The sequence below is a fragment of the Nicotiana tabacum genome, chromosome 16 (assembly GCF_000715075.1).
Source record: "Nicotiana tabacum cultivar K326 chromosome 16, ASM71507v2, whole genome shotgun sequence".
Classification (NCBI taxonomy): Eukaryota; Viridiplantae; Streptophyta; class Magnoliopsida; order Solanales; family Solanaceae; genus Nicotiana; species Nicotiana tabacum.
Genome location: NC_134095.1, coordinates 115,704,136 through 115,730,473, shown reverse-complemented (window position 1 = coordinate 115,730,473; position 26,338 = coordinate 115,704,136). Strand labels below are relative to the sequence as shown.

Genomic DNA, 26,338 nt, shown 5'->3' with positions numbered 1-26,338 from the left:
GAGTCTTTTCCCTTTGGAACCCGATTCCTTGCCTATTTCCCCCATTGTTTGTGTACAAGACAGTGATAGCATCAGAGGACCAGGTCCACTTAAGTGATTTTTCAAGATCACTCTTCACTCTTCCTAGTTTTTTCTGAAGTTGTTTATTTTTCTCAAGCTTGGCACACAAACTAGATTTCACTAATTTTAACTCATTTTCAAGCTTAAGGTGTGCCTTACTTGCAACTTCCTTTCCCTTTTGAGTGTTCACAGGCCTATTTTCCCTTCTTAGTTCCTCAATTATTTCCTTTAGGTCTACAACTACCACCAATAGGTCATCTCTCTCATGCTCTATGTTTGCAATTCTCTCAGTCAAGGTATCCTTTTCCCTTTTTAAACTCTCAGTGGTCTCTCTTAGATCAACCGCAACCACCACTAGATCATCTCTCTCGTGTTCTATATCTCCTAGTTCCATAGTTAGTGCATTTTTATCATTAATGAGACTGTGATAAGCATCAATTAAAACTTTTGCCAAAGATATAATCTTCTTTTGAGAATAGGATTTAAAATTTCTTTGAACATCTAGAAGGTTTACCTCATCATCATCATCGTCATTTCCATCATCATCAGATTTTGCCATCAATGCAAATATGGAATCATATTTTGCAGCTTTGCTTTCAACGGCCATCATGGAGGTGTCTGTATGTTCATTATCACCCTCATATTCACTAGAGGAATCTCCCCAGGCATCCAGAGCATGCTTTACAATATTATCAGCGCACTCCCTTCTCTTGAACTTTCTGTCGGGGGCCGGGTTCCTCTTAACCATCTTGTCAGCATTATGTTTGTAATGGTACTAATTATGGAGAGGACAATCTTTGATGAAATGTCCTGGCTTTCTGCACTTGTGACAATAATCGTATCCTTTACTATTTTTGTTATAGCTTCCCTTCTTGGGAATGCCTCCATTTCTACGAACCATTTTCTGAAATCTTGGTAGTTTGTTGGTTGATTGACTTTCATCGAAGTTTGGTGGAGCATACATGTTGATATGTTCTAGGTGCTAACCTTTTTGAAAGAACCTGCTCTGATACCAATTGATAAAAACTAAGCATCCACCAAACTGTATAGAGAATCGGGTTCTCTATCAGTTCCCACTGTAAGCAACAGACTGTAAAACCAAAAAGTATAGGGAATCAGGGTCTTTCACAGTAAATCGACAGTAAATAAAGAACATACAGGAATTTTACGTGGAAAACTCCCAGCTCAACGGGATTAAAAACCACGACCTACCCTTGTAGGATTTCAACTTCACTACTGAGAAATCTTTAGATTACAACCTATTGTAACCTAGGAATTAACCTCTTAATCCTTCACTAACTTGTAACTACACTATTACAAGCTACTTTGTAGTAACTCTATTACAAAGACTTAATCACTCACTAACTTGTAACAATACTATTACAAGCCACTTTGTAATAACTCTATTACAAAGACTTCACAACTCAACTAACTCTAGCCAAGACACAAACACAAGGGTTTATGATTTATAAAGGGTTTCCTACACAATGCTTCTAACTAAGCTAAGTAGGAATTACAAGTGAAGGACAAAATAACAAAGACTCAACGAACCTAAGGACTTATGATATCTTCAATCTTTGGATCTGGTCTTTGAGGTTGCAGTAGCTTTGTTCTTGAGAGATGTGGTGGCTAGCACTTGAGAGAATATTTTCTTTTGATTTGCAAGTGTTCAAGTGATTGTGTTTTACCTCCCTTGTTGTTAATAATACATGTGTGACCTCACATACAATGATGTAAGCAAGGTAGGTAAAAAGATTTCTGCAGAAAAGTGACTGATGCACTGTTCATGCACTGTAGCATGTGTAGACATGTAATTTTTGACTCGCATAGTTTTAAAGTTAGTTTTAGTATCTTTATGTTTTAAAATATCTACTTGAGTTATTATGTAATTTTAGCCCCTTTTTTTTTAAATTTCAAATCAAATTAAAAGAAAAAAAAAGAAGAAAGTTTCAATTTATCTTATTAGATATGCTTGTTTTTGTTTTAATTTTTTTTTAAGTTCATTAGTATTTTTATAGTAGTATCATGCTAAGTTTTCCATGGTTTTTATATTTTTATTTTTAGTATAATCCTTGAAAAATACAAAAAAGAATAATAAATATATATATAGTTTCATGTTTTACCTTATTTCTATTTAGTTTAGGCTATTAAGATTTTTATAGCCATATATTTTGTTTTTACTACGATTTTCACTCTTACTTTTAATTTATATAAAATATGATATATTAGAAAATATATAGTTTCATATTATTACATAGTTTATTTAATTAATTGAAATTAGTTTAGTTTAATTTAAAAAAAGATTGGGTTGGTTATTTAATGGACTTTTAAAAATTGAAGAAGTACAAATTTTAGCCCAATTTTACACAAGAGAAGGCCCAAATCGAACAGCCCACGTCCCCCACTAAACCCGCCCCAAATAACTCTCTGACGGCGGCCATCCCCTCTTTGAATCCTAGCCCTCCATCCCAATTAATCTAATGGCCAGCATTAATTCCACCAACCATATAAAAGCTTAATCTTCCCCAAACCCTAAACCTAAAAACTAGCCGCCCCATACCTTCCCTCTCCTCCAACCCCTCTGCCCACATCCAACTCGCCCAAACTCGCCGTAATCGGGCGAGTTCGCCCTCAACGAATCCCATGGTCCCCCTCTCTCTCTTCTCCTTCTTCCATGTCATTCATTCCGTACTAAATCTCATCATTTCAATCCGATTCACGGATTTCTTCTTTTATTTCTTTTGTTTAAACATAAATCCGAGGCCCTTGAATAAATTTGGGAGAAATGGGAACCGTTGGATGAAGATTTTTGTCCAAAGTCTCCAGTTTTCTGATTTTTGTTTGTGAAAGGGGGATTTTCGGATTTGATTTTGGGGTCCCACACGATATCTTGCTGAGGAAGAAGAAGCTTTAAGAGAGGGTATATATTTGGAGCCTTTAGATAGAGAAGAGGAAAAAAAAAGTTCGAGGGTTTTGATACTGGATTTCGACATTTCTCTTCTGATTTCGATTTTTCATAAAAAAAAATTCAATTCTTCTTGGTTTTAATTTGACTCCCACTTCGAAAAATACAAAAAAAATTATTATTTTCAGTTCTGTTTTGATTCTCTTTCATGGAGTTCAACTGAGGCATTGTGGAGTTTTGAGGTTTTGTTAGCCGTTCGAGTTGGCTCGCGATTCCGTTCGAGTTAAATTTGTTCGTGTAATTGTTGGAATATCTTTATTAATCGAAAACCAGCCTTTCTCAGGTTCGTCTCTTTACCATTAGATCTTCTCTCATTTGCTTATGGTGAATCAAGCCTTAAAAGAGCCATATTAAGATGGGTTATTTGGTATTCTGCATTGAAACACTTACCTCCAGAAATATGGGTAATTGATAGTTGAGATTTGTTTAATTTTCTTGGGGTTTGTTCACTCCTCTGTTTTAGCATTTCATTTAGTCTTGTTTAACAGATCTTTGGGATTGAGTGAATCTATTTTGTGGTGAATTTACACCTGAACGGCAAAGAATTTTTATACAAGAATACCAGGATCGCGTTTGATTTTAGTCAAATAGGGATGAATATTCATGTAATTCTTTACCATTAAAAATCACTTAAAACTATAATTATCCATATGTTCGCTCGCTTTCTTTTTATGGCCAAAACATGGATTATGTGAGTTGAAGTTGTCAACTGGCCTTTACAATCTTCATATAAGATGCATCCATCATGAGTGTCTCGAGGTTAACCTGTCAATAGTTGGGTTTTCTAGCCTACCAAAGGTGATTTATGGCATGTTTCAGTCCACCTCTTGAGTTGAATTTTTTGTCGAATCTTAAAAAGTTGGGATTTAGTTCTTCGATTGAATGAGTTGAGAGTCTTTCTTAAGGAAGAAAAAATTAGTTCTATAGCATATTATCTCAATAGCGTAGGAGCTTTTGTCATCGGGTATGATTGTTTGGCATTATTTTAAAACAAAAAATGAGTTTTAAAATCATTGTTGTTGTTTCGTTACCTTGTAAGATTTGTTGGTTTACTTTTGAGGTAGATTTGGACGTGTAGTTAATCTGGGGTATAGAGCACAATTTATGATTGATTTAAATTGTTTTCTAAATGATGTAAGATAAAGAAGAATTAGGGTGATTAGAAATCTTTTAATGGCTCTTCTTAATGGCTTTGATTCACATTTTCCTTTATTGTTCTTCAGCCCTCCCTTTATTTGCTGAACGTTTTTCTTATCTATTTGAATGCTACTTTGTTCGATCATGCTGGGTGTGAAATTGTATGAATGATGAACTGGGTCGTGGGATTGGAGGGTACGACCAGCCCATTTGATAATTATTTTGTTTTCATATTTTTAGATATAGGGCTCGGTCCCATAAAAATAAAAGTTAAAAACAATACATGAGTGAATTTAATTGTTCTTTTATTCAGTTCTTTACTTTATTTTCTTTATTGATCATATTATTCATTAGGATCATGTCTGGGCCGGCCATATTTGGGTAGGCAAATCTTCAGGACATTCGTGTTTTAGCTTCTTTTGAGGCGAGAGGTCGTTCCCTTAGTTAAATTTATCCGGGGAATGACCCGAAGAATTTGTAAATATATTTTATTCCGGGGAATGCCCCATCGTACATGTAAAAGGAGGCCAAAAGTAGAAACTTGTAGTATTTTTATTTTATTTTCATTTTTCTTTCTCTTTTATTTAGGTGGGGACGACCTTGAACATCTCGTGTGTTTATTTTCCTTTTTCTATGTTTTCTACCTCAATTGAATATTTTTTAAAAGCCGACTAGATCGACTACGCAACCGTGACTTTCACGGGACTTGGGGAGTGCCTAACACCTTCTCCTCGAGTCAAATGAACCCCCTTACCCTAATCTTTGGTGTAGACTTAGTTTTAGAGTTCAGAGTGTTTTGAAAGGAAAATTATTATCATTTTTAGAAAAAACGGTGACCTGACACACCGAAATCAAATGTCAGGTGGCGACTCTGAGTTATTTTCTTTTGAACACAATTTTTGTCACATTCTAATTGGAAACCCTTTTCAAAGCTTTACTACATCTTTCTATTTATTTAAGAGGGTCAGTGAGGTTTGTTAAAAAATGGGGTGTGACAGCATGTGCAAGTAGCACTTTCCAACTGGAGAGTTGACTTCGTATAGTCACCTCGGGAACTGGTAGGGACATGTTCCCTCAGTTGTTCCTTCGACTCTGAAGAGTTGAGCCATAGTCCAAACTGGATCCCAAACTGGAACATTGTGATCTTAAAGTCTTGAGAATGTTTAATGTAGAGTTGACTATACGACGACTAGGGGAGCTGATCTATATCTGTTCCCTCTGTTGTTCCCTTATCTGATTTCATAGAAAATTGAACCAGACATCTGACTGGTTACTCTGAATACAAGAGAACTAATTGTATCAGGTTCCTTATCTGTTTCTATCATGAAGTTTGTCAAATCATCAAAACAAAAGACGCATAACTTATCAGGAAGGAAGACCACATCGACCATCTAAAGGAAGCCTTCGATATAATAAGGCGATACGGCATGAAGCTGAACCCCAAAAAGTGTGCCTTTGGCATAACCTCGGGCGAGTTCCTCAGCTTTCTGGTGTCATAAAGAGGCATCGAGGTCAACCCCGACCAGATCAAAGCCATCGAGGAAATACCCGAAATATTGACCAGCAAAAAACAGGTACAAAAACTGATTGGTTGTATAGCTGCCTTGTTGAGGTTCATCTCACGATCCTCTAACAGATTCCACAAATTCTTAAACGTTCTTAAAAAGGACAATGAACTCTAGTGAAATTCAAAATGTATCAAGGCCTTAAGAGAACTAAAGGCATACTTGTCCTCGCCCCCACTACTCGCCAAAGCAGAACCCGGCGAGCGCCTCCTGATATACTTAGCTGTATCAGAGGTTGCAGTAAGTGCAGTGCCAGTCTTTGAAATCAAAGGCACGCAATCTCCAATCTATTACATTAGCAAAACCCTAGTCGACGCCAAAACAAGGTACCTCCACCTCGAAAAGTTGGTTTTGGCATTGGTCATAGCTTCACGAAAGCTTAGACCCTATTTTCAATGTCACCCTATATCAGTGGTCACGACCTTCACCCTAAGAAGCATCCTACATAAACCCAAGCTGTCAGGTAGATTGGCCAAGTGGGCCATAGAATTGAGCGAGCACGATATAACATATCAACCGTGAAGAGCAATAAAATAGCAGGTACTCGCCGACTTCGTCGCCGATTTCAATGCCAAAATAAAGCCTGAGGTCGAGCAGGAAAGTTCTCGCACCTCTCCTAGGTTACCCGACCTATGGGTCCTATACACCGATGGCGCTTCCTACGCGTCAGGATCTGGACTAGGACTCATACTCGAGGTCCCAACAGGAGAAGTCATCTGCCAGTCCATACAGTGCCCCGATATGACTAACAATGAGGTTGAGCACGAGGCCGTAATTGCAGTACTAAAGCTAGCTCTCAAGTACGAAGCACGACGAGTCGTCCTCTGATGCGACTCACAACTCGTTGTCAACCAATTCACAGGGACTTTCCAAATCAAAGAGTAGAGGCTACAAAGTACCAAGCAGAAATTCATAAACTACTGCCGGAATTCGACGAATGTCAACTCGACCAGATACCTCGAGCACAAAACATCGAGACAGATGGCCTCGCCAAGTTAGCAGCAGCCACCAAAAACATTAGAAAAGAAAACGTGGTTACCCTCCTCCACTCTTCAATAGACCAACTTGAGGTACACTCTATAAATTTAACTTGGAACTGGCGCAACCGTATTATAACATATTTGCAGGAGGGAATACTCCCATCAAACAAAAAATAATCCAAAAAGCTTCGAATGCAGGCGGCCGAATACAACATTATAAACCACGACCTATACAAAAGAATATTTGGCGGTCTTTTGGCAAAATGCCTAAGGCCAAACCAAACAAGATTCTTCCTCGAGGAAGTACGCGAAGGCCACTGCGGTACCCATACCGGCAACCGAGCATTCATCAGATGCCTCATACGAGTAGGCTATTATTGGCCTACCATGAAGAAAGAAACCGCCAACTTCGTCAAGAAGTGCGAGCAGTACGAGAATACGCTCATATGATACACCAAGCGGGCGAGCACCTCCACTTGGTCACATCGTCATGGCTATTCATCAAATGGGGAATGGACATCGTGGGACCACTCCCAACGGGATGATGTAATGTGCGTTTCCTTTTGGTTTTAACTGACTACTTTTCCAAATGGGTAGAATAAGGTGCATTCGCCCAACTACGCGGACAAAAAGTTATCACATCATATGGAGGAACATCATATGTCGCTTCGGCATCCACAAAGAAATCAGCTGTGACAACGGACCCCAGTTCCACCGGGAAAAAGACCGCTGAATTCTTTGAGAAATGGCACATCAAGCGAACACTCTCCACGCCATATCACCCTGCAGGCAACGACCAAGCCAAATCCTCCAACAAAACAATACTAAACATCATGAACAAGAAACTCGAAGACGCCAAGGGACTATGGCCGGAACTACTACCAGAAGTGTTATGGGCATACCGCACCATGCCAAAAACAAGCACAGGAGAAACGCCATATTCACTAGTCTATAGGACTGACGTAGTGATACCAGTCGAGGTCAGGGAATCAAGTTTGAGATACTCCATGAGAGCGGACCAAGCAACGACGAGAACAGAAAGCAATACCTCGACGAAGCGGAGGAGCGAAGAGACATGGCTCATATAAGAATGATAGCCCAAAAACAGCAAATAGAATGGTATTACAACAAAAAGGCCAAAGTAAGACCACTCAAAGTCGGGGACTATGTACTCAAGGAGAAAACACAGGCGGGCAAAGACCCAAGAGAAAGCTCCCCGCAAAATCACGGTCCATACAAAATCACGACAGCAGCAAACAAAGGATCATTCCAACTAGAAACAATGGAGGGAAAGCTACTACCAAACAATTGGAAAATCGCCCCCTCAAATACTTCAACTTCTAAGAATGGACGTTCTCCAAATCGTACTATTTTTTCCCTCACCTTAGTTTTATCCCAATTGGGTTTTATCGGGGAGGTCTTAATGAGGCGACGAAGGGGATGTCTTGAAGTTCAAGTATAATTCATCGCCCCGCCTATCGACTACTTTTCCAAGCCGAGCGATGAAGGGACTAGGTAGACTAGAACTTCTCAAATATATGTATGGAACAAACAGAAACATGTAATATTCTCCAATGAATGAAATAAACAAAACAGCATGCAATATTTTTGCACAACTCCACCAAATAATTTTACATCCTTCATTCGACCTCGCTCGAATTATTTGACACTCGACCTCGCTCGAATTACTTTACACTCGACTCGCTTGAGTTATTCGACCTCACTGGAATTACTTTACACTTGACTCACTCGAGTTATTCGACATTCGGCCTCGCTCAAATTATTCGACATTCGACCTCGCCCGAATTATTCGACATTCGACCTCGCTCGAATTATTCGACATTCGACCTCGTACAAATTACTTTACACTCGACTCGCTTGAATTATTCGACATTCGACCTCGCCCGAATTATTCGACATTCGACTCGCTCGAATTGTTTTACATTCGATCTCGTTCGAATCAATCAAACCTCGACCTCGTTCGAGCTAACTAATATCCGACCTCAAGTCGGTCTATGTTCGACTCCGCCAAAATCAACATTACAGGCAAACAGCCGAAATTCAGGGACTTCCCACATAGCAGACGAGAAGAAAAAGAGAATGGAAATCCAAAAATACATAGAAAAAAAGGCAATTATTCCATTTCAATTGTCAGATTACAGTACTTTTTACAAAGGTCTCGAGGACGCCCTCACAAAAATAACAAAGCAAAAAGAAAACTAAGTACAAAAGCTTCACGCCACATAATCCCCATCAGCATACTCATCATCATACCAAGGATCAGAGGCAAGCCCATCCATGGCGTCGTCATCATCATCCCCGCCGGGTATACCAGGGTCGTAACCACAAGCTTCACGAGCTGCACATGCCATAACACAGACGCCCTCAAGCTCCACCTCAAAAACCTTCCCGACAGCCTTCAAAGACTTGTACACGTCAAGTTGAGCCTCAGCGTGAACCCACATCTCATACAACTCTCGTGATATACTAGGATCAGCAGAAGTATGAAAAGTAGACGGTTGGGCCTGCTGTTGCTCCTTCTTGACCTTTAAGGTGACGACCTGTTCATTTAGCCCATATAGCTCTACCTCCAAACTCTCGACCCGCTCCTCCAACCTCGCCACCTTGAGCGTCGACGTATCCACCTCGTTAGCCCGCTCAGACCTACAAACACTTAAGGTACCCTCTAAAGTTGCTGCCTCCGCCATAGCGGCCATCCTGGTCCTTTCAGCCAGATTCAGCTCCGCGACCCTAGTGCTCAATTCCGCCCTCAAGTCGACGACCCTAGCCTCGATTTTTTCAAACTTGACCATTAGGGACGCCTCCTATGCCAGGAGATCTGCATTCTCAGCCATCACTCCCTTGCTCACGTCGAGCTCGTCCTCTTTAGCCTTTAGCGCTCCCTCAAGCACGCTGAATCTGTTGATGGCCCTCAAAAGCTCCTCGACATTCTCCTTCAGCTCCTCGTCTTTCTTCTTCAGCTCTTCGTCTTTCTGCTGGAGCCCATCACGGAGTGACTGAAACTAGCGGTCCTGGCTGAGTAAGTCGGCGAGCGTTCGGTGCTTAGAATGGTACTCTCCGTACTTGGATGCCATTTTCTTGAAAATGACCGTCCTCCGCTCTTCCCACTGATCCCACTCAATCCCCATGATAAGGGTCTGACATGCAAAAAAAAAAGAGAAGAGGTCAGTGGAAGAAAGTTACACATATGAAATGAACTTAACCTAACATGGGAAAAGAAAACTTACTCGCAAGGCCATCCAAGATATACCCAACGACAGAGCCGTATCTTTCAGCGTCTGCAACGTCCTATTCTTAGAATTCGCGCAGAGGGGAGCGAAGGCCGGCACCACCCGTTTTGAGTTGGCTAGAAGGTCGTAATCTACGGCAATGACTATATGCCAATTAGGACCCTCCGTCCTTATCTCCACGCGAGTAGCCTTCTCCACGAAGGTCTGTACCTCCTCAGGGTCGATGTCTGAGCCAGAGTCATCGTCCCCCGCATGGACAGCTCTCCCTCTCCCAGCTGCCGATGATGAGCCACCTTTAACAGCCCGCGTAAGCTCCCCGTTACTACGAACCCCCTAAACCTCAGAGGGCCTCTTCTCCATGGCGGCACCCGCTGCAGAAACAGCCTCAACGTCTGGTGTAAGCACTGATTTCGCTTCCAAAGCAATGAATCTTTCTAGCTCAACATCAGCGTCAATGGCCTTCACGGTCTCTACCCTTCGTCTTTTCCTCGGCAATGCCTCATCACCGTAAGATGACTCGTCCACAAGGTGAAAGATAGGCTAAGAAGAGATCTCATCCGGCACAACAACCGTTTGAGGGGCAGAGTCCCTCATTGGCGGAACTTGAGTTTGACCTCGAGCAGACTCAGCTAGAGCAAATTGCATCCCGATCGAGGCCACCACCTGACAAAATGCAAGCACAAGAGCCTTCGCCTTTTTGGAAGCTTGCCAACCTAGCACCAAAGGAAGGTCGCATCAAAAGGCGATAGTGAGCGGCAATAAGTTGGAAGGTAGAAATAACACTTACTGGACGAAATCTTGGACCCAAAGATCTTGTGAAAGGACGCCCAATCACGAATTCCCACGGTGTGGGGTAACACGCAAGCCACCCAATCTTCAATATCGAAGACGAGAGAAGGTACACGCTTCTCAGCTGAAAACAAGGAAGCCTTGAGTGGGTCGAAAATGAAAGAAGATGAGGAAGAAAAGAGAAAAATAATAAACATATGGAAAGATACTTACGATTATAGTTCCATTGCTCGGGGAACCCGGTCAGATTCGCCACCAGATGCTCGATCTTGATGAAAAGTATTTATACCAGAACCGCCGGTTCATCTTATCATCCATCCCGGCCACCAACCATTTGGTCTCACGATGTCGCAGATGTATCAATGTACTCTATAAAAACTGGGCAAGAATAGATGCAGCAGATGGTGGATATTGACCTCACAGCCGGCGAACTCTGCATACTTCACCAGCATCATAAAAACTTTGTATACATAAGAGGAGAGTTGAGCCGGCAGACATTGTAAAAGCGGCATAACTCCTCCGCTAATGGAGGGAGAGGAAGAGAATAACCAACTAGGAATGGATAAATATAGAAAACGCAATATCCGGGCCGATGAACCTATACTATATCGCCTCTTGCCAGAACAATTTCGACGTGAGAAGGAATACGATATTTGGACTGAAGGTCGGCTATTTGACGCAACCCCGTCTCAAAAAGCTCCTAAGCAGGAGCGGGAGCAGGTTCCTTTGGGAAGTCATTTCCGACCAAAAGATTATTAGGAACCACTTCCTCCACAGTGGGAAAGCTTTCTTCCTCCTCAACCATAGATTCCTCACCGCAGGGAGGAATGGCCACCGATAAAGGAGTGGCATCGGAGACTCTGTCGTGAATATGAGGGGAATCTGACATATTCCAGCAGTAAAGTGTGCACAGCAAAGTCGGAGAAAGAAAATATCAACCGAGAAAGAAACCAGGGACTGAAATTGAAGAAGCTGTAAGAAATCGAAAGTGGAGATCAAAGAAGAAGGTCAAAGAAAAACAATATGCATACAAAATGGAAAATGCTGAAAGTTTCAAAAGTGAAGCCCCTCTCCTCTATTTATAAGGTTGGGTGACACCAAAATCGAGGCGAAGAGTCGTCAATGGCACCAAAATCGAAGCGACAGAAGCATATACACTGTATTGGGAAGACGTGTAATGATGACGTGCCTGGCCATGACGTCATCCTACGTCAGCCACACCGACCGCAGCCCTGCTGACAACGCCACCAGTTCGACCTTGGTTGATTCGATTCAATCATCACGACCAAATTTCCTCTGAACGGTTGCAAACAAAATCCGCTCATCGAGGACATCCAAGATCACGACCTCAACAAGCGGAGGGACTAACTGTATTGGTCAAAATTTAGACTGGACTTAATAACTTCCAATGGACGTGGTCGAGGATTAAGCCAACCACGACGCAATGACGAGGAGTCATCCTAAGAAGGATTAGTGCCGAGGTCGAGTAAAGAATGTACGAAAGCAATGGTGGAATAAGTTTAGAATAGAAAAAGGGATATTCTATTGAATATTCCTTTAATTGTACTTTTTTTAGGGTTTCTTAGGAATATCCCCTATAAATAGGAAGAGATAAAGAATAAAAAGGGATCTTGACTTTTGGATAAGAACACATTGTAAAAGTTGACTACAGAAAATATACAAAGCTTGTCTTGTCCATTGATTCCATTATTCAACATACATCTTTTACTCACAAGATCCAAGGATCTCTTATCCACCTTCATTTTATATTGTCCCCGCGTTATTGTCAGGAAGGAGAATCATACAAGTCATCTAACATTTGGGTGATAACTTCCTTCTTATTACATTTATTGTCATTGCCTACATTCATTGCAAGCTTTCTTTATTGCATTCATTGACAATCATTGAGCACTCTTAATCGGCATTCAATATTATCGGACATGATACTACATCGTTAATGCATTAAGTCTTCAGATCTAGTAGTTATTATATTTAACTAGAATTCACCCCCTATTTTCTTATTAATTCGTTTTAGGAAAAGGTTTAATACTTTTTTGGTAAAACAAGTTAAGCATTGACCTTTTATTCCAGACCTATTGCGGTATTATTAGTAAGTTGAATTTGCAACACTAGAACTCTTCCAACGAAGAAACAAAGAAATAGTACCCTTTCAATTCTAATCATATTGCATTCTATATTTAAAAATGTCTTAAATGATTGATCAAATTAATTATAAAATCATTTTCACATATGGTTTTAGTATCCTAACTCAAATTACTGTTAAATTATTCTTTTTTCCCCAGGAATTACTATTAAATTAATAACTCGGTCTAAAATAAAACAAACATTTAAAAAATAACACAGGTGCATTTGGTTGAAAGAAAAGGAAAAAAAAAAAAAGAACTACTGTTTTTGTGCTTCTATTTTCAGCTACCTCGGAGTAAGCCTGGACAAAAACAGAGTTAGTACTGTTACAGTAGTAGCAGCAGCGACTAAATGGAGCAGAATAAAGCTTCCGCCTCTATTCCTCCAACCAAACGCGTCCGCTGCATCGTCAAGCTTGGTGAGTTATTCTTTTTTCTTACTGCTCAATCTTGGTATTCATAAATTTTTATTTTATTTTTATCTTTTAGTTTCTTTCAGTTCCTTTTTCATTCTTTCTCTACATTTGATCTGATATTTGTGGATTTGATTGAAAAATCTGAAATTTGGAATACCCAGTTTGCTTTTTCCGACCAGTACTAGGGAGAGTGATCTCGGATCTTGAGCAATTTTTTTATTACTTTTTCATTTACTTATTGGAATGGCTGAGGTATTGAAATGGGTCTAAGAAGTTTTCATCTGGGACAATTTTGTGATAATTTTTACCTATAAATAAGAAGGGAAAAAATAACTCATCCTACCATGAAGAGGCTCTTATTTTGTGAGGTCCAGCTCCAGCCCCATCTACCAAAGTGTGAAACCATGAAAAAGAGGAAAGAAAGTTTGTTGTTCCTATTTGAACTTAATAGGCGGCCAACCAATATAATTATGTGTTTAGGGCTGTCTAAGGGGAGGGTTCTGGGTACTTAAGGGATCTGGGTAAGGGGGCGGTACCGGTAGGGAGGGGTTCCTTAAGGGGACTGGGGCTAAGGGGAATTAAGGGTATAGGGTAAGGGAATTTTTTGGGGTATCGTACTAGTACCACTTGAGGGGGTCGGTAAGGGTACTTAGGGGTATTTTAAATTAAAATTTTAAAAAATTGCTATATTTAAATACACACAAACTATACGGGCCTTGAAAAATTCTAGGCTATGAAGTGTCTTTAATTTTATTTAATGCAATGTTAATATTATATTTCTAATACATGTTATAAGTATTTATTTGTATTCCAATACTTATAATAATTTACTTATATATTTCCTTACTTCATCAAAAAAAAATTATTTATATAATATTTCAATAACTTTTAGTGGTTCTTTGCTTGAAATTGATAGTAGTAGTTCTTCTGCTTCCTCGCCATCTCTGGTAGATAGTATTTCATTTATAGGCATCGTCGTCTTCTTGAATTATTTTTGGAAGGACAATGTTTCTTTTTTCCGCTTTAATCCAATATTTCACTAAGTTTTCATTTCCTTCATCATCGCAAACATTATTCTAACCGTTGTTCTAGGAAGCCTTGAAAAGCAGAATTATATGTTTCTTGTATGTAACAAATAAACTGGACTGGTTAGTATTTGTTTCAAAACAGGGACCCCCTCCCTAGCATTACCCTTAGTAAATCTATTAAACACCTTTTTTACCAGTTTAGGAGCCATTTTTAATAATAAATAATTAAAATAACAACAAATAGCAATACATGTATAACAAAAATAAATATGAAACTTAATAAAAGTTGGAACGAGTGAACCAAACGACAATATATAATTGATGTCGATGGAAGAAAATTGCTCTGACTAGTGGTATAGTGCCAACAAAAAAAATGCGTTGTCGTATAATTGATGTTGATGCTTGAAAAATTATAGCAAAATAATTGAGTGCTAGAATGTTAATTGCAATTAGAGAGAGAGAGAATTAGAGAGATAAGAGAGTTTGATTTGACAAATGAAAGAATAAAATGAGGTATTTATAGTTTTAAAATAGGGCAAAAGTGTAATTTAACAAACTTAGAGGTTAAAAATATAAATTAAGGGGTAGAGAGGGTGTTAGGGGGTAGGGAGGCAAAAATAGCCGTTTTTCGTTGTTGCCAATAACCGTTGGCTAACGGTCAAAAAATAGTTAAATTAAAAAATAAAATAAAATGGTTAAGGGTATCGGTTCGGCACCAGACCGTTGCCGGTACGGTATCTTTAGGGTACCAACCGGACCGGTTCTAAGAGTACTTTTTTCAGTCCCCTACCCCTTCTCCTTAGCCCCGATCCCTTACTCCCCCCCCCCCCCACAAAAAAAAAAAACCCAACTGGGGTGGTACCGGTTTCGAGTAATCTGAGACAAACCTAGTGTTCACCACTGTCAAACTTGACTTTTGGCATAAAGGATGATGTCATCAATGACATCACAAGGCAATTCTACTACTATATATAAGCCAAAGCTCTCTTAGTTGTATGACACAAAACACAGAGAGCAAGAGAAGAATTTACGAAGTGTGAGAAATAAAATACTTTGAGAGGAAAAATAGAGAGTGTGAGCAATATTAGTCAAGTGGAAAAGTTCTTGCTATAGTGAAATCAGTGGCTCCTCTTGGGTCATGGTTTTCTTCTTTTTAAGAAAGATTTTCCATGTTAACATACAAGTGTCCTTGTTTTTATATTATTATTGTTGATTACCGTATTTTGGTTCTCTGTGTTTATTGCAATTATATACCGTGGATATTTTTTGTTGGTTATTTTTCCCAGCAATTGGTATCAGAGCATGTGGGTTTGCTCATGCATAAAATTATTGTTCATGGTCGGTTGTAATGTACTTTATGAAAAAAAATATATCATGAGTAAAATACGAGGTAACAAAATTCAACAGTGATAGTGATAATGGTTTCTCTGTATAACAATGAAGGATGAAAGATCTACCCATCTAACAAGCAAGGCACTAGATGGTAATGAGTCGAAACTCAAACCCTTGAAACCGAAGGATTAGGCAAACATGGATGGAAATACGGTTTGTGCAATTTGATTACACTTGCCTAATGAAGTACTCAGTAATATAGGTGATGAAGGTAGTACCTGTGACATTTGAGAAAAACCTAAAAAGTTTGTACATGTCCAAATCCTTGACAAACAAGTTGTTTTTAAGAAAAACTGTATTCCATTCATATGACTGAAGGTACGAATTTCTTGTCATATTTAAATTGTTTAATGGATTAATCACGTAGCTAGCCAATCCCGGAGAAAAATGTAGTGAAGTAGATAAGGGTATCCTGTTCCTAAACTCATTGTCATCTTCCTGTGATAATTTGGAAACAACCATCTTGCACTGTAGAGAACTAATGTGCATCTGATGCCACAAATCTGCAATCCCTTCTCCCTCATATGGCACAATTATTGGTGCCACAAATCTACTGGTATATCATCTAAAATCGCATCACATATTGAGTGGCTGCCTTGTAGAATATGTAGCGAGCAACTCCTTTAGCAATCACCAATGATCCTTTGATGAGCCTCCACTTCCTATTGGCGAAATGATTCGCGTACCCGCCTCAATTTGGAGCGACCCTAAAATCAAATTCATTCGCAGATTTCCTATGTGTTGCACAACTTTAGAACTAATGTGTCTCCAACATTTGTCTTGATACAAATGCCACTAATCCCACAATCTTTGAGTGATTGGTATTTCCCATCTTGAACGTCCTAAAGTTTTCTCTGTTATACCTATAGAAGAACTATTTCGGACTGGCATGGTAAGATACTGCTGTGTCAATCACCCATTCTGACTCCTGGCTTGCCTAGTATATGCATCCTTCCTCCTCGTGAATGAAGAGAGCCACCGAATCATCATTGTGCACAACGACAATTATGTTGTCATCATTCTTATGGCCACTGCTTTTTGATCTTTCTTTGGATTTGGGCAATTTCTTTTGAAGTGATCGGGTTGGCCGCAATTGTAACAATTTCTACCTTTTGACCGATCCCAGGACTTTCCATGACCTTTGAATTTATCACGGCTACTCGAAGCTTTATAATGACTCCTGCCTCTGATTTCCATGATAAGAGCCCTGCCCCGGATTTTCAAGCTTGTTCCTTATCTTCTCATTGAGTAGGATGACTGATATGACCTCCTTTAACTCAATGGCATCTCTACAATGCAGGATGATTATTCATAGGAAGATGGCAACGAGTTTAGTAGCAAGATAACCTTATCTACTTCACTAATTTGTTCTCCGAGGTTGGCTAGCTGCATGATTGATCCATTTAACATATTTAAATGTGATAAGAAATTTGTACTTTGTTTGCCAAGGATTTGGACATGTACATGCTTTTAGTCTTTTCTAAATACCACAGTCACTATCTTAATCACCGACATTATTGAGTACTTCATCGGACAAGTACAATCGGATTGCACTAGTTGCCTTTCTCATTCATGTCTGCCTCGTCCTCATGTTTCATGGGTTCGGGCTTCGTCCCATTGCTATCTAGTGCCTTACTTGATGGATAAGTAGACCTTTCATCCTTCTATGTCATATAGAAAGACCGTCATCACGGTTGAATCTTGTTACCTCGTACTTTACTGACATTTTCTCTTAGAGTTACAACCGACCATGAAAAATATTTCTATTTATGAGCAGAACATGTGCTGTGATACCAATTATTGAAAAAAATAACCAACAAAAAATATTCACGGTTATAATTGCAAAGAACCAAAATACAGTAATTAACGATAATAAAATGAGAAACAAAGACACAGGGATTTTAACGTGAAAAATCCTTCTAAATAATTAAAAATTACGACCCGAGAGGAGCAACTGATTTCGCTATAGCAAGTACTTTTACACTTTGTAGTTCTGCGGAAAATACTCAAAAGAAAGAACCATTTTTTAATTTTTCTATGATCCTTGTATCTTCTTCAGGGAAAGAGTTCCTTTACTTATCAACCCTCGGATATGATGATACCTCAGCTTAGATGTGCTTTCATCTTGCACGAAACACTGTTATTTTCTTTTTTGATAATTTTTACCTACAAACAAGAGGGGAAAAACTAACTCCACATATGTGCAAAACATAGCATTACAAGCCTGGATAAAGGAGAGTTATAATAGGTTGAGGGACAACATAAAAATAGCCAAACAAGAATGTATATTCTTTCACTGATACGGAAGATTCCTTGTATATGAGCCCATAGTTTGGGATTGAGACATAATGATTGATTTTACCTGTAGAAAAAATAAAAATAGAAATGTGTTGGTCACTTAACAATTAGAATGGACCAGTTGATGCCCTCTTCGGAGTTTGTATTTAACTATTTTAGGTTACTCTTAACAATGTATAAATAGCATTTGAAGTGACATCAGGTTGGTTTACTTTAAACAAGGGGATTAGAATCCTTTTCTACTTATTAGTATGTCTTCTTTCTGAGGATTCATTATTTGTTTACTGTTTAGTTCAGGAGGTGCAGCGATCACATGTAAAAATAAATTGGAGACTATAGATGAGGAGAATCTTAAGGAAGTTTCATCCCAGCTTCGTCAAGCATTGATTCCGAATTCTGATTCTGCAAAAGTTCTTGGAATGGATTGGAGCAAAAGGCCTGGACAGTCTGAACCTCCAAGTTTCGTCGATGAGTTCAGTGATCAACCAGTTGTGGATTCAGAAAGTTTTATTGTTGTTCATGGAGCAGGTTGATATTGTCGAGTGTGCTTAGTCATTAGCAAGATTTCTAAGGTTCATTAGCCAACAAAACTATGTGAATTATGAAATGAATAAAATATAAATCTACCAGATTTACTGCTCTAGAAGGACAATTTAATTCTTAGTTTCGTGTAAACTCGTGACCCTTTTACGTTGTCATCATTGCCTTCAGGTTCCTTTGGACACTTTCAAGCTAGCAAGTCAGGTGTTCATAAGGGTGGACTAAGCCAACCTCTTGTCAAGGCTGGTTTTGTTGCTACAAGAATTTCAGTAAGATCCAGCCCTCACCTTTCCGTTTTCAAGCAATATCTTTGTTCCGCGTGGCATACATTTTTCAACTCTATTATATAGCTGATATTTGGTCTTTATTCCTTTTCTACATTCTGCTTTTAACTTAGGACTAGCGGCGCCGTTGCTGAGACCAGTGAAATATTTGCTTCCCTCTGTTTCTTTTGCATTTCTACATTCCATGGTTTTTTCATTTGGGTCACAAACATAACAGAAAATACTTCATGCATGCATCTTAGTTCTCCTCTTCTTTTGGGCATATTTCCAGGATCTTATGCGGGCTTAACTTCCATGCTTGAGTTCTTATCTGCTTAACCTTATGCACTACCTGAGAGATGTCTATTTAGGTGTGACGGGTTTGGTGTGTCCTGCACAAATTAAGTGATTGTCACTTAATTACTTGTTAGACTCCTTTGTCTCTATGTAATGATCCCCTTTTTATGCTTTTGCTTTGACTCCCTGGTAATATGCAATAGAATACTCATTTTTCTTTATGCCAGGTCACATCCCTCAATCTTGAAATCGTGAGAGCCCTAGCAAGAGGTACTCATAACAATTTCTTTTCTATACCACTAGTCTCTAAGCCTGTCTTGAAATAGATGAGATTAAATGTAACTGGTAGCGTGACATGTAACATTTTCACATCTGCACTTCATTTACCTCCAGTGGGTCTCACTTTGGGCAGGGTTGGGATTTGAAATGAATTTTGATGTTTAAGTGCTGAAATCTCTCTCTTAGCCCAACTTCTTTACTGCACGATAAGAAATAGGATTTGAAAAGACACTGTGAAGGCCATAAGTAATTGTCATATCAGACTGGAGGGGCTATGATGCTCTGTGGAAGATGTTACAAGGGCACATCACTCTTTTTTAAAGCTAACATCCTAATTAATCTAGTCATGCTGTTGATCTACATAGTACCAGATAACTGTCCATCCAGTCAACCGTCAAACAATCAACGCTCTTCATGTACAAGGCTTGTTAATGATTCATCATAAATGCATATTTTTAACTTGAAGAGCTTACTTGAATTCACTCTTCACAGATTACTTAGTCATGCGCTACGTTACGATTTTATGTCTTTGTCTCTTACCAGTACATCCCTAACAAATGCTTTTTGTTGTTGCAGAGGGTATTCCTTCCATCGGAATGTCTCCATTCTCATGTGGTTGGTCAACATGTCAAAGAAATGTTAGAAGGCGAAATGAATATCATTTTATTAAATGGATATATTGCTATATTTTAAGCTCTTTTGAAAAAACAAATTGTTCCTTGCCATGAAATTGTTTGAAATTTGACAACTTGTGCTTTTGCAGATGACAGAGGCTGACATTTCAATGGTCATTAAAGCTATTGATGCTGGTTTTATACCTGTGAGTTTAAACTTGTTGGGTCTTAGCCTGACCACTCATTATTTTTCACACATATAACTATCTCCTTAGGACGATGTCTATTTCAGATAACCAGTTCGGGTTTATGCCGGGGCGATCTACCACAGAAGCTATCCACCTTATTAGGAGGATGATGGAACAATACGGGGATAAGAAGAAGGATCTCCACATGGTGTTTATCGATCTAGAGAAAGCGTACGACAGGGTTCCTAGGGAGGTCCTATGGAGATGCCTAGAGGTTAAAAGGGGTCCCGGTTGACTATACTAGGGTGATTAAAGACATGTATGATAGAGCTAAGACTCGGGTTAAGACAGTAGGAGGCGACTCCGACCATTTTCCGGTTGTTACGGGGTTGCACCAAGGGTCTGCGTTCAGCCCTTTCCTATTTGCCCTGGTGATGGATGCCATAACACATCATATTCAAGGGGAGGTGCCATGGTGCATGCTATTTGCTGATGACATAGTCCTAATTGACGAGACACGACGCGGCGTCAACGAGAGGCTAGAGGTTTGGAGACATGCCCTTGAGTCCAAAGGTTTCAGGCTGAGCAGGACGAAGACGGAATACCTCGAGTGCAAATTTGGGGCCGAGCCGACGGAAGCAGGAGTGGAAGTGAGGCTCGACTCTCAAGTCATCCCTAAGAGGGGTAGTTTCAAGTACCTTGGGTCAGTTATTCAGGGGACCGGGGAGATCGACGAGGATGTCATACATCGTATAGGGGTGGGGTGGATGAAGTGGAGGTTAGCAACGGGAGTCTTGTGTGACAAGAAAGTGTCACCGTTACTAAAAGGTAAGTTTTATAGAGCAGTGGTTAGGCCTGCTATGTTGTATGGGACCGAGTGTTGGCCGGTTAAAAATTCACACATCCAGAAGATGAAAGTAGCAGAGATGAGGATGCTGAGGTGGATGTGCGGGCATACAAGAATGGACAAGATTAGGAATGAAGATATTCGAGAGAAGGTGGGTGTGGCCCCCATGGAGGACAAGATGCGGGAAGCAAGACTCAGATGGTTCGGGCACATTCAGAGGAGGAGCACTGATGCACCAGTGAGGAGGTGTGAGCGACTGGCTGTGGTGGGCACGAGGAGAGGTAGAGGGAGACCTAAGAAGTATTGGGGGAGGTGATCAGGCAGGACATGGCACGACTTAGGATTTCTGAGGACATGGCCCTTGACAGGGAATTGTGGAGGTCGAGCATTAAGGTTGTAGGTTAGGGGGAAGTTTGTGAATATTACTACAGCGCACTAGAGGGAGACTAGCCATTTAGGAGTTAAACTTAGGATGCTACTGATCAGCTACGGATGCAGGGCTGTATCTGTTGGATATTAGTATACCTTACATCCTTTTCGTATTTCCTATATTTCTTATATTGTTGTTATTTTGTTATTTTATGTTATGTATTTTATGTTATTTACTATGGGTCTATTGATAGTATTAATATATTGTCTCTTGTTGCTCTCTTGAGCCGAGGGTCTCCTGGAAACAACCTCTCTGCCCCTCGGGGTAGGGGTAAGGTCTGCGTACATATTACCCTCCCCAGACCCCACTTGTGGGATTATACTGGGATATTGTTGTTGTTGTTGTATAACTATCTCCTTAGGCTCTGTGATTATTTTTCAGTTTTTTTTTTATGTGAAAGAGAGACTTCCTGACCATATTCTTGCCTTTCCCCTGATATCTTCCATATCATTTTCTTCGGCAATCATATCATTCAGAATGTGCATTGTGTACGTAGCTTTCTCATGATGTTTAGGCTTTTCATCTCGAGAGGTGCTTAACTGTCAGCTCTTTTTGATGTGTATTCATAAACTTGATGTTCCACATGAATGTCTATAAGAATGTTATAGATAGTGCAAAATCTCATGATCATATGGGTTTGATATATACACCAAAAGCTCAAAAAAACCTGTAGAAGAACATGGAGAAAAGGAAAATGTTCTACTACCAAAGCTCCTTCTAGCTTTTTACTTTTAGGATGATTCTGTGCGTGAATGTTGTTGGTAATGATGAATCGCACTGTCTTACTCAATTTGACATGTTGATCAAGAATTTTGAATCCATTCTTCTTGGAAGAGGGCGCCGCTGTTGAACAACAACAGTCGAGGTTCCGGAGGCGTTGTCGCAGGTGCCAGCACCAGCTAAAGGCCCGAAGCTTGTAAAACAACAGATTATATGCATAAGGAACGGAACTCTGGTGATCCATGGGATCCTTAGAATCTTTTACTTCGGGATCGGCTATTTTCGGGTTGAAGAGAGAAAAGCAGATACATTCCATGGCGATAGACGAGCTGATAAACATGCATGAAATACTAAGTAATAAGTGAAAAAACGAGTACTGGGTTAAGGAATTAGTGAATTACACACGAGGATTCAAAACTGAAGTTACCAAAATTCACGTGGCCGTCTTACCTAAAAGGGACTCTGACCTTCCTATTCAGTGGATTGTTCTGTGCTTAAAATTTTGTGACTCATAAGCCCATATATCTAAACCAAAGGCTTGCCATGTTAAAATTATAAATAATCTGCACATCCAATCCAAATCCTTAATATAATGGGTGGAGCAGCCGGACAATGATAAAGCTCATCTGCAACTCTTAACATGGTGCGGCATGTTGTGTATCTGTAACATTATTTCGCATATGTAATCTCAACAACTTGAGTTTTAATGTGGCTCGTAGGTTGAAAAGTGAGTTTAGAGCAAAGAGATTAGGATCAACAAGTTGAAGAAGGTATCTGGAGGATTGAAGCATCGAAACTGGGTTAAACGAGTAGAGAAAAGAACCTACAATAGAGCTAGTGGCTAGTTGAGTTGAGTAGACTGAGCCAAGTGCAAAGCGACTAATTGGGTAGAGACAATGTACAATTGGACTAGAAGTAGAGAGAAAACGGTTGATTGAACAGATTTACATAGAGAACATTTTTACTTAAGATTAGCTCTGTTACCTTGTAAAAGAACCGGAGTATTGAAGCCAAAACCTTATGATATGTGTGAAGCAGCCTAGGTCATAATGTAACTTTTTGGAAACTTTAGACTGATGCATGACATTGTATCTAACAAACTATGACAAAACCCGCAGAAAAAGAAAATTGACAGAAGTGGTGTTGGGGCTAAAATCTTTTGGATGAGGGCATTCCCATCATGCAAAACGTTATGCTTCATTCTTGAGGGGTGGAAGTTAATAGTATCGATGTAACACTATGTGCCCGCTATTACTTCTGCTTCTAGCTCCTTTCACGTGCTGGAGTAAGTATCTTCCATGTATTTGAGTATGACTTGAGCTTAAGTGTTAACTATCTGCTATACCACTATTATAGGCAGAAAGGATCACATTTAATTATGATGTAGGAGCAGATTTCTGTTGAGAGTTAAAGATCTGAAGGCATATAAAGTGTTTTTTTTCTTTTAGCACAACATTTGATTCATGACATTAAACATTACCAAGAAATTTTAAGAGATATGGAGAACTTGTTCCTCACTCATAGTAATTCATGTTTCTTATTTGAAAAATACCACAGATGATTGTCTCTCTTGCAATCGCATATACGCATGAAACCTGCTCAGTGCTGATACTTAGCCGTATGGGTTATTTCATGAGTTAAAAGCCAATAAATGTATTAACACATAGTACAAACTGTCTGTGCGTAATTTTAAGCTATCTTTATATTGAACTATACTTCACAATCAGATATTCAGTTCTAGAGTACAATTAACTATGGATTATCTAATGTTAATGATAGTTCATCACTAAATTATATATGAAAGGAGCTAGCAGTTAAAGTTTATTTATGTAGTCCGAAAGCTTTTCAAAATATTATTTTACTTGAGCTAGTGTCATGTTCATTATAAACAATGTTAATCTGTGTGAAATAACCAATTTATGTTAGCAAAAAGAAAAAGATGGTTTTCTACAAATGTACCTTAGCTTAGCTTTCGCTCTGCCTTGAGTGAGGACTTTTGATTCTTTTCTTCATTGCAAGGAACTTCGATTATATTGCCCTTCATAAAGCTTTTCTTCATTATTCTTTCATAGGATATCAGATTAGTGAATTAAAGTATCACTTCCTAATTTGGTCACTTTGTTATTGTAATTGCTTCACTTTTCTAATTTGTGAGCATAACTATTGGAATGTTGTAACACAAGTTCATTCGAATTCCAGGTTTTGCATGGAGATGCTATCCTGGATACGTTACAGGTCTGTTTTTCAAGTATAATTGAACGTTAACTTGGTGATCATTTACTTAATCCTTTCACTTGTTCAGGAGTGCACTATTCTGAGTGGAGACGTGATAATACGTCATTTAGCAGCTGAACTAAAGCCAGAGTTTGTTGTTTTTCTTGTATCCGACGCATTGTTATGTAGAGAGTGCATTCTGATACTGTTCATGCTGGAGATTTGCAAATAAGAATAGTTACTCCGTAAGACTTTCTAGATTCTTCATTTTTACACGAATGTGCTAATTATGCTTGAGACATAAATGTCACATTGAGAAAATAGTCTTAAAGTGGGTCCGAATGCTCTTTCTAGCATAATATCTCTGTAAAACTATGAGAAGACATCATCCCTGTGTTATATGTGAAGGTCCATTTACAATCTTTTCGGAAACATTGCCTTCAAACCTGCAATCTGTTTTCAGATTTAAAAGGCATTGTAGATTCTATTTCTAGATCCATCTCAGGATAACAGATTTGCGTCTAGGTGCTTTCAGTCTTGCACAAAATGAATACAGAACCACTAACTTGGCCTGACAGACATAAGCTGTTACTTTTCATCTCATCTCTGTGGTTCTGTCTTTGATCAACATGAGATCATGTTCTGTAAATGCTATCCTATACATCTTGAGTGAAGACGGATGTACTTGGCGTATATGATCGTCCACCAGTAGAACCTGGCGCTATACTTATCCAAGAAATTGGTAAATGCCCATTAGCGATAGAGTTGGGTTCATTGTTTTGAATATATTACTTTCCGTAGAGCATCTACAGTAAGCTGTATCATATTGAGATGAGAAATGTTTACTTGTGACAGCTGTACGTGAAGATGGAAGCTGGTCGGTAGTGAAACCTAGATTAGAGGACACAAGCAAGCCAGGTCAGTGTAGAGCGATCGTATTGTCTCATCAATTTTGCTTACTCTGGGAACTGAATATGCATTTGAACACCAATGTAGCTTATTCTCAATCTGCAAATTCCTCAATATTGATAGTCATAAAACAAGCCCACAATTATGTATGAGAAAGCCAGACCCAAAAGGAGAAGATTATACTGTTGGGGCTGCGAATCTGATTGCCTTGTGTGCGTAATGAGTATAAGTACATCTGTTCTTACCGTAAATTGTGACTGAAGAAGACAGTGTCATTCTGGATTAGCTGCTTATGTCTTAATCAAGGCACTAAACAACTTAACTTGCATTCAACTATCTTTCAGAGACAATTTGTTTATTCATCATTCCTCAATCTTTCATCAACAGTTGAATTCAGTGTAGCTGCCCATGATACAACTGGTGGGATGGTGACAAAGATAACAGAAGCCGCTATGATTGCAAAGCTTGGAATCGATGTCTACATAACAAAGGTAATATGTAATCCTGGAAAGCCACTGAGGGTGAAAAAATACAGCCTATGCCAACTAGTTTGAGATTAAGGACTGATATATTATTTCTTTCTTGTGTGTTGAGAAAGAAGTGAGGATTCATATAGTTGATCCCAACTTGTTTGGGACTAAGGCGTAGTTGTTGTTGTTGTTGTTTTCTTGTGTGCTGAGACTTAGGTTGGTGCAGGCAGGAACGGACCACTCAGTGAAAGCCCTTAGTGGAATCTTGAAAGGCAGCATACCTGATGACTGGCTTGGAACAGCCATCAGGTATATGAGTTAAATCATCGATTACTGCAGTGAAACCTGGCCAGTGTATTCGTGCAGCGAGGATGATGATTAATACAGTAAGAAATGTACCATTTGGACCCCTGAACGAGAGGGTGCAAATCATTTCAAGACCTTTTTGTTTCTGGGTGAATTACAAACAGCAAATTTTCAGTTTATAACTTCTCAGATTTTCCTTATTACAGATCATAGCAGTATAATTTCATATTTTGGTC

General features: G+C 39.3%; 1 protein-coding gene across 4 annotated transcripts; it reads left to right on the top strand.

The window, feature by feature from the left end:
* The first annotated feature begins 2,589 nt into the window (after positions 1 to 2,589).
* LOC107793526 (isopentenyl phosphate kinase) lies at positions 2,590 to 26,338 on the top strand. 4 transcript variants are annotated; one of them, XM_016615898.2, is made up of 13 exons: positions 2,590 to 3,308; positions 13,178 to 13,310; positions 18,323 to 18,553; positions 18,737 to 18,834; positions 19,353 to 19,395; positions 19,981 to 20,042; positions 20,168 to 20,224; positions 24,403 to 24,438; positions 24,506 to 24,583; positions 25,093 to 25,159; positions 25,273 to 25,335; positions 25,714 to 25,817; positions 26,023 to 26,338. In XM_016615898.2, exons 2-13 carry the CDS (start codon positions 13,244 to 13,246, stop codon positions 26,116 to 26,118), a joined length of 1,002 nt encoding a protein of 333 aa, XP_016471384.1. In that variant the 5' UTR covers positions 2,590 to 3,308; positions 13,178 to 13,243; the 3' UTR covers positions 26,119 to 26,338. The 4 variants fall into 4 exon arrangements, with proteins under 4 accessions (XP_016471384.1, XP_075089376.1, XP_016471386.1 ...); XM_016615900.2 differs by lacking the exon at positions 2,590 to 3,308 and adding an exon at positions 3,317 to 5,736; XM_075233275.1 differs by lacking the exon at positions 19,353 to 19,395 and having other exon boundaries at positions 19,981 to 20,019.

Bases quoted from the DNA above. Each gene is read 5' to 3' on its own strand.
- LOC107793526 (XM_016615898.2), top strand. From the start codon at position 13,244: ATGGAGCAGAATAAAGCTTCCGCCTCTATTCCTCCAACCAAACGCGTC. The intron at 18,835-19,352 runs GTAAGATCCAGC...TCTTTATGCCAG, and splicing joins TTGTTGCTACAAGAATTTCA to GTCACATCCCTCAATCTTGA. The intron at 19,396-19,980 runs GTACTCATAACA...TTGTTGTTGCAG, and splicing joins CGTGAGAGCCCTAGCAAGAG to AGGGTATTCCTTCCATCGGA.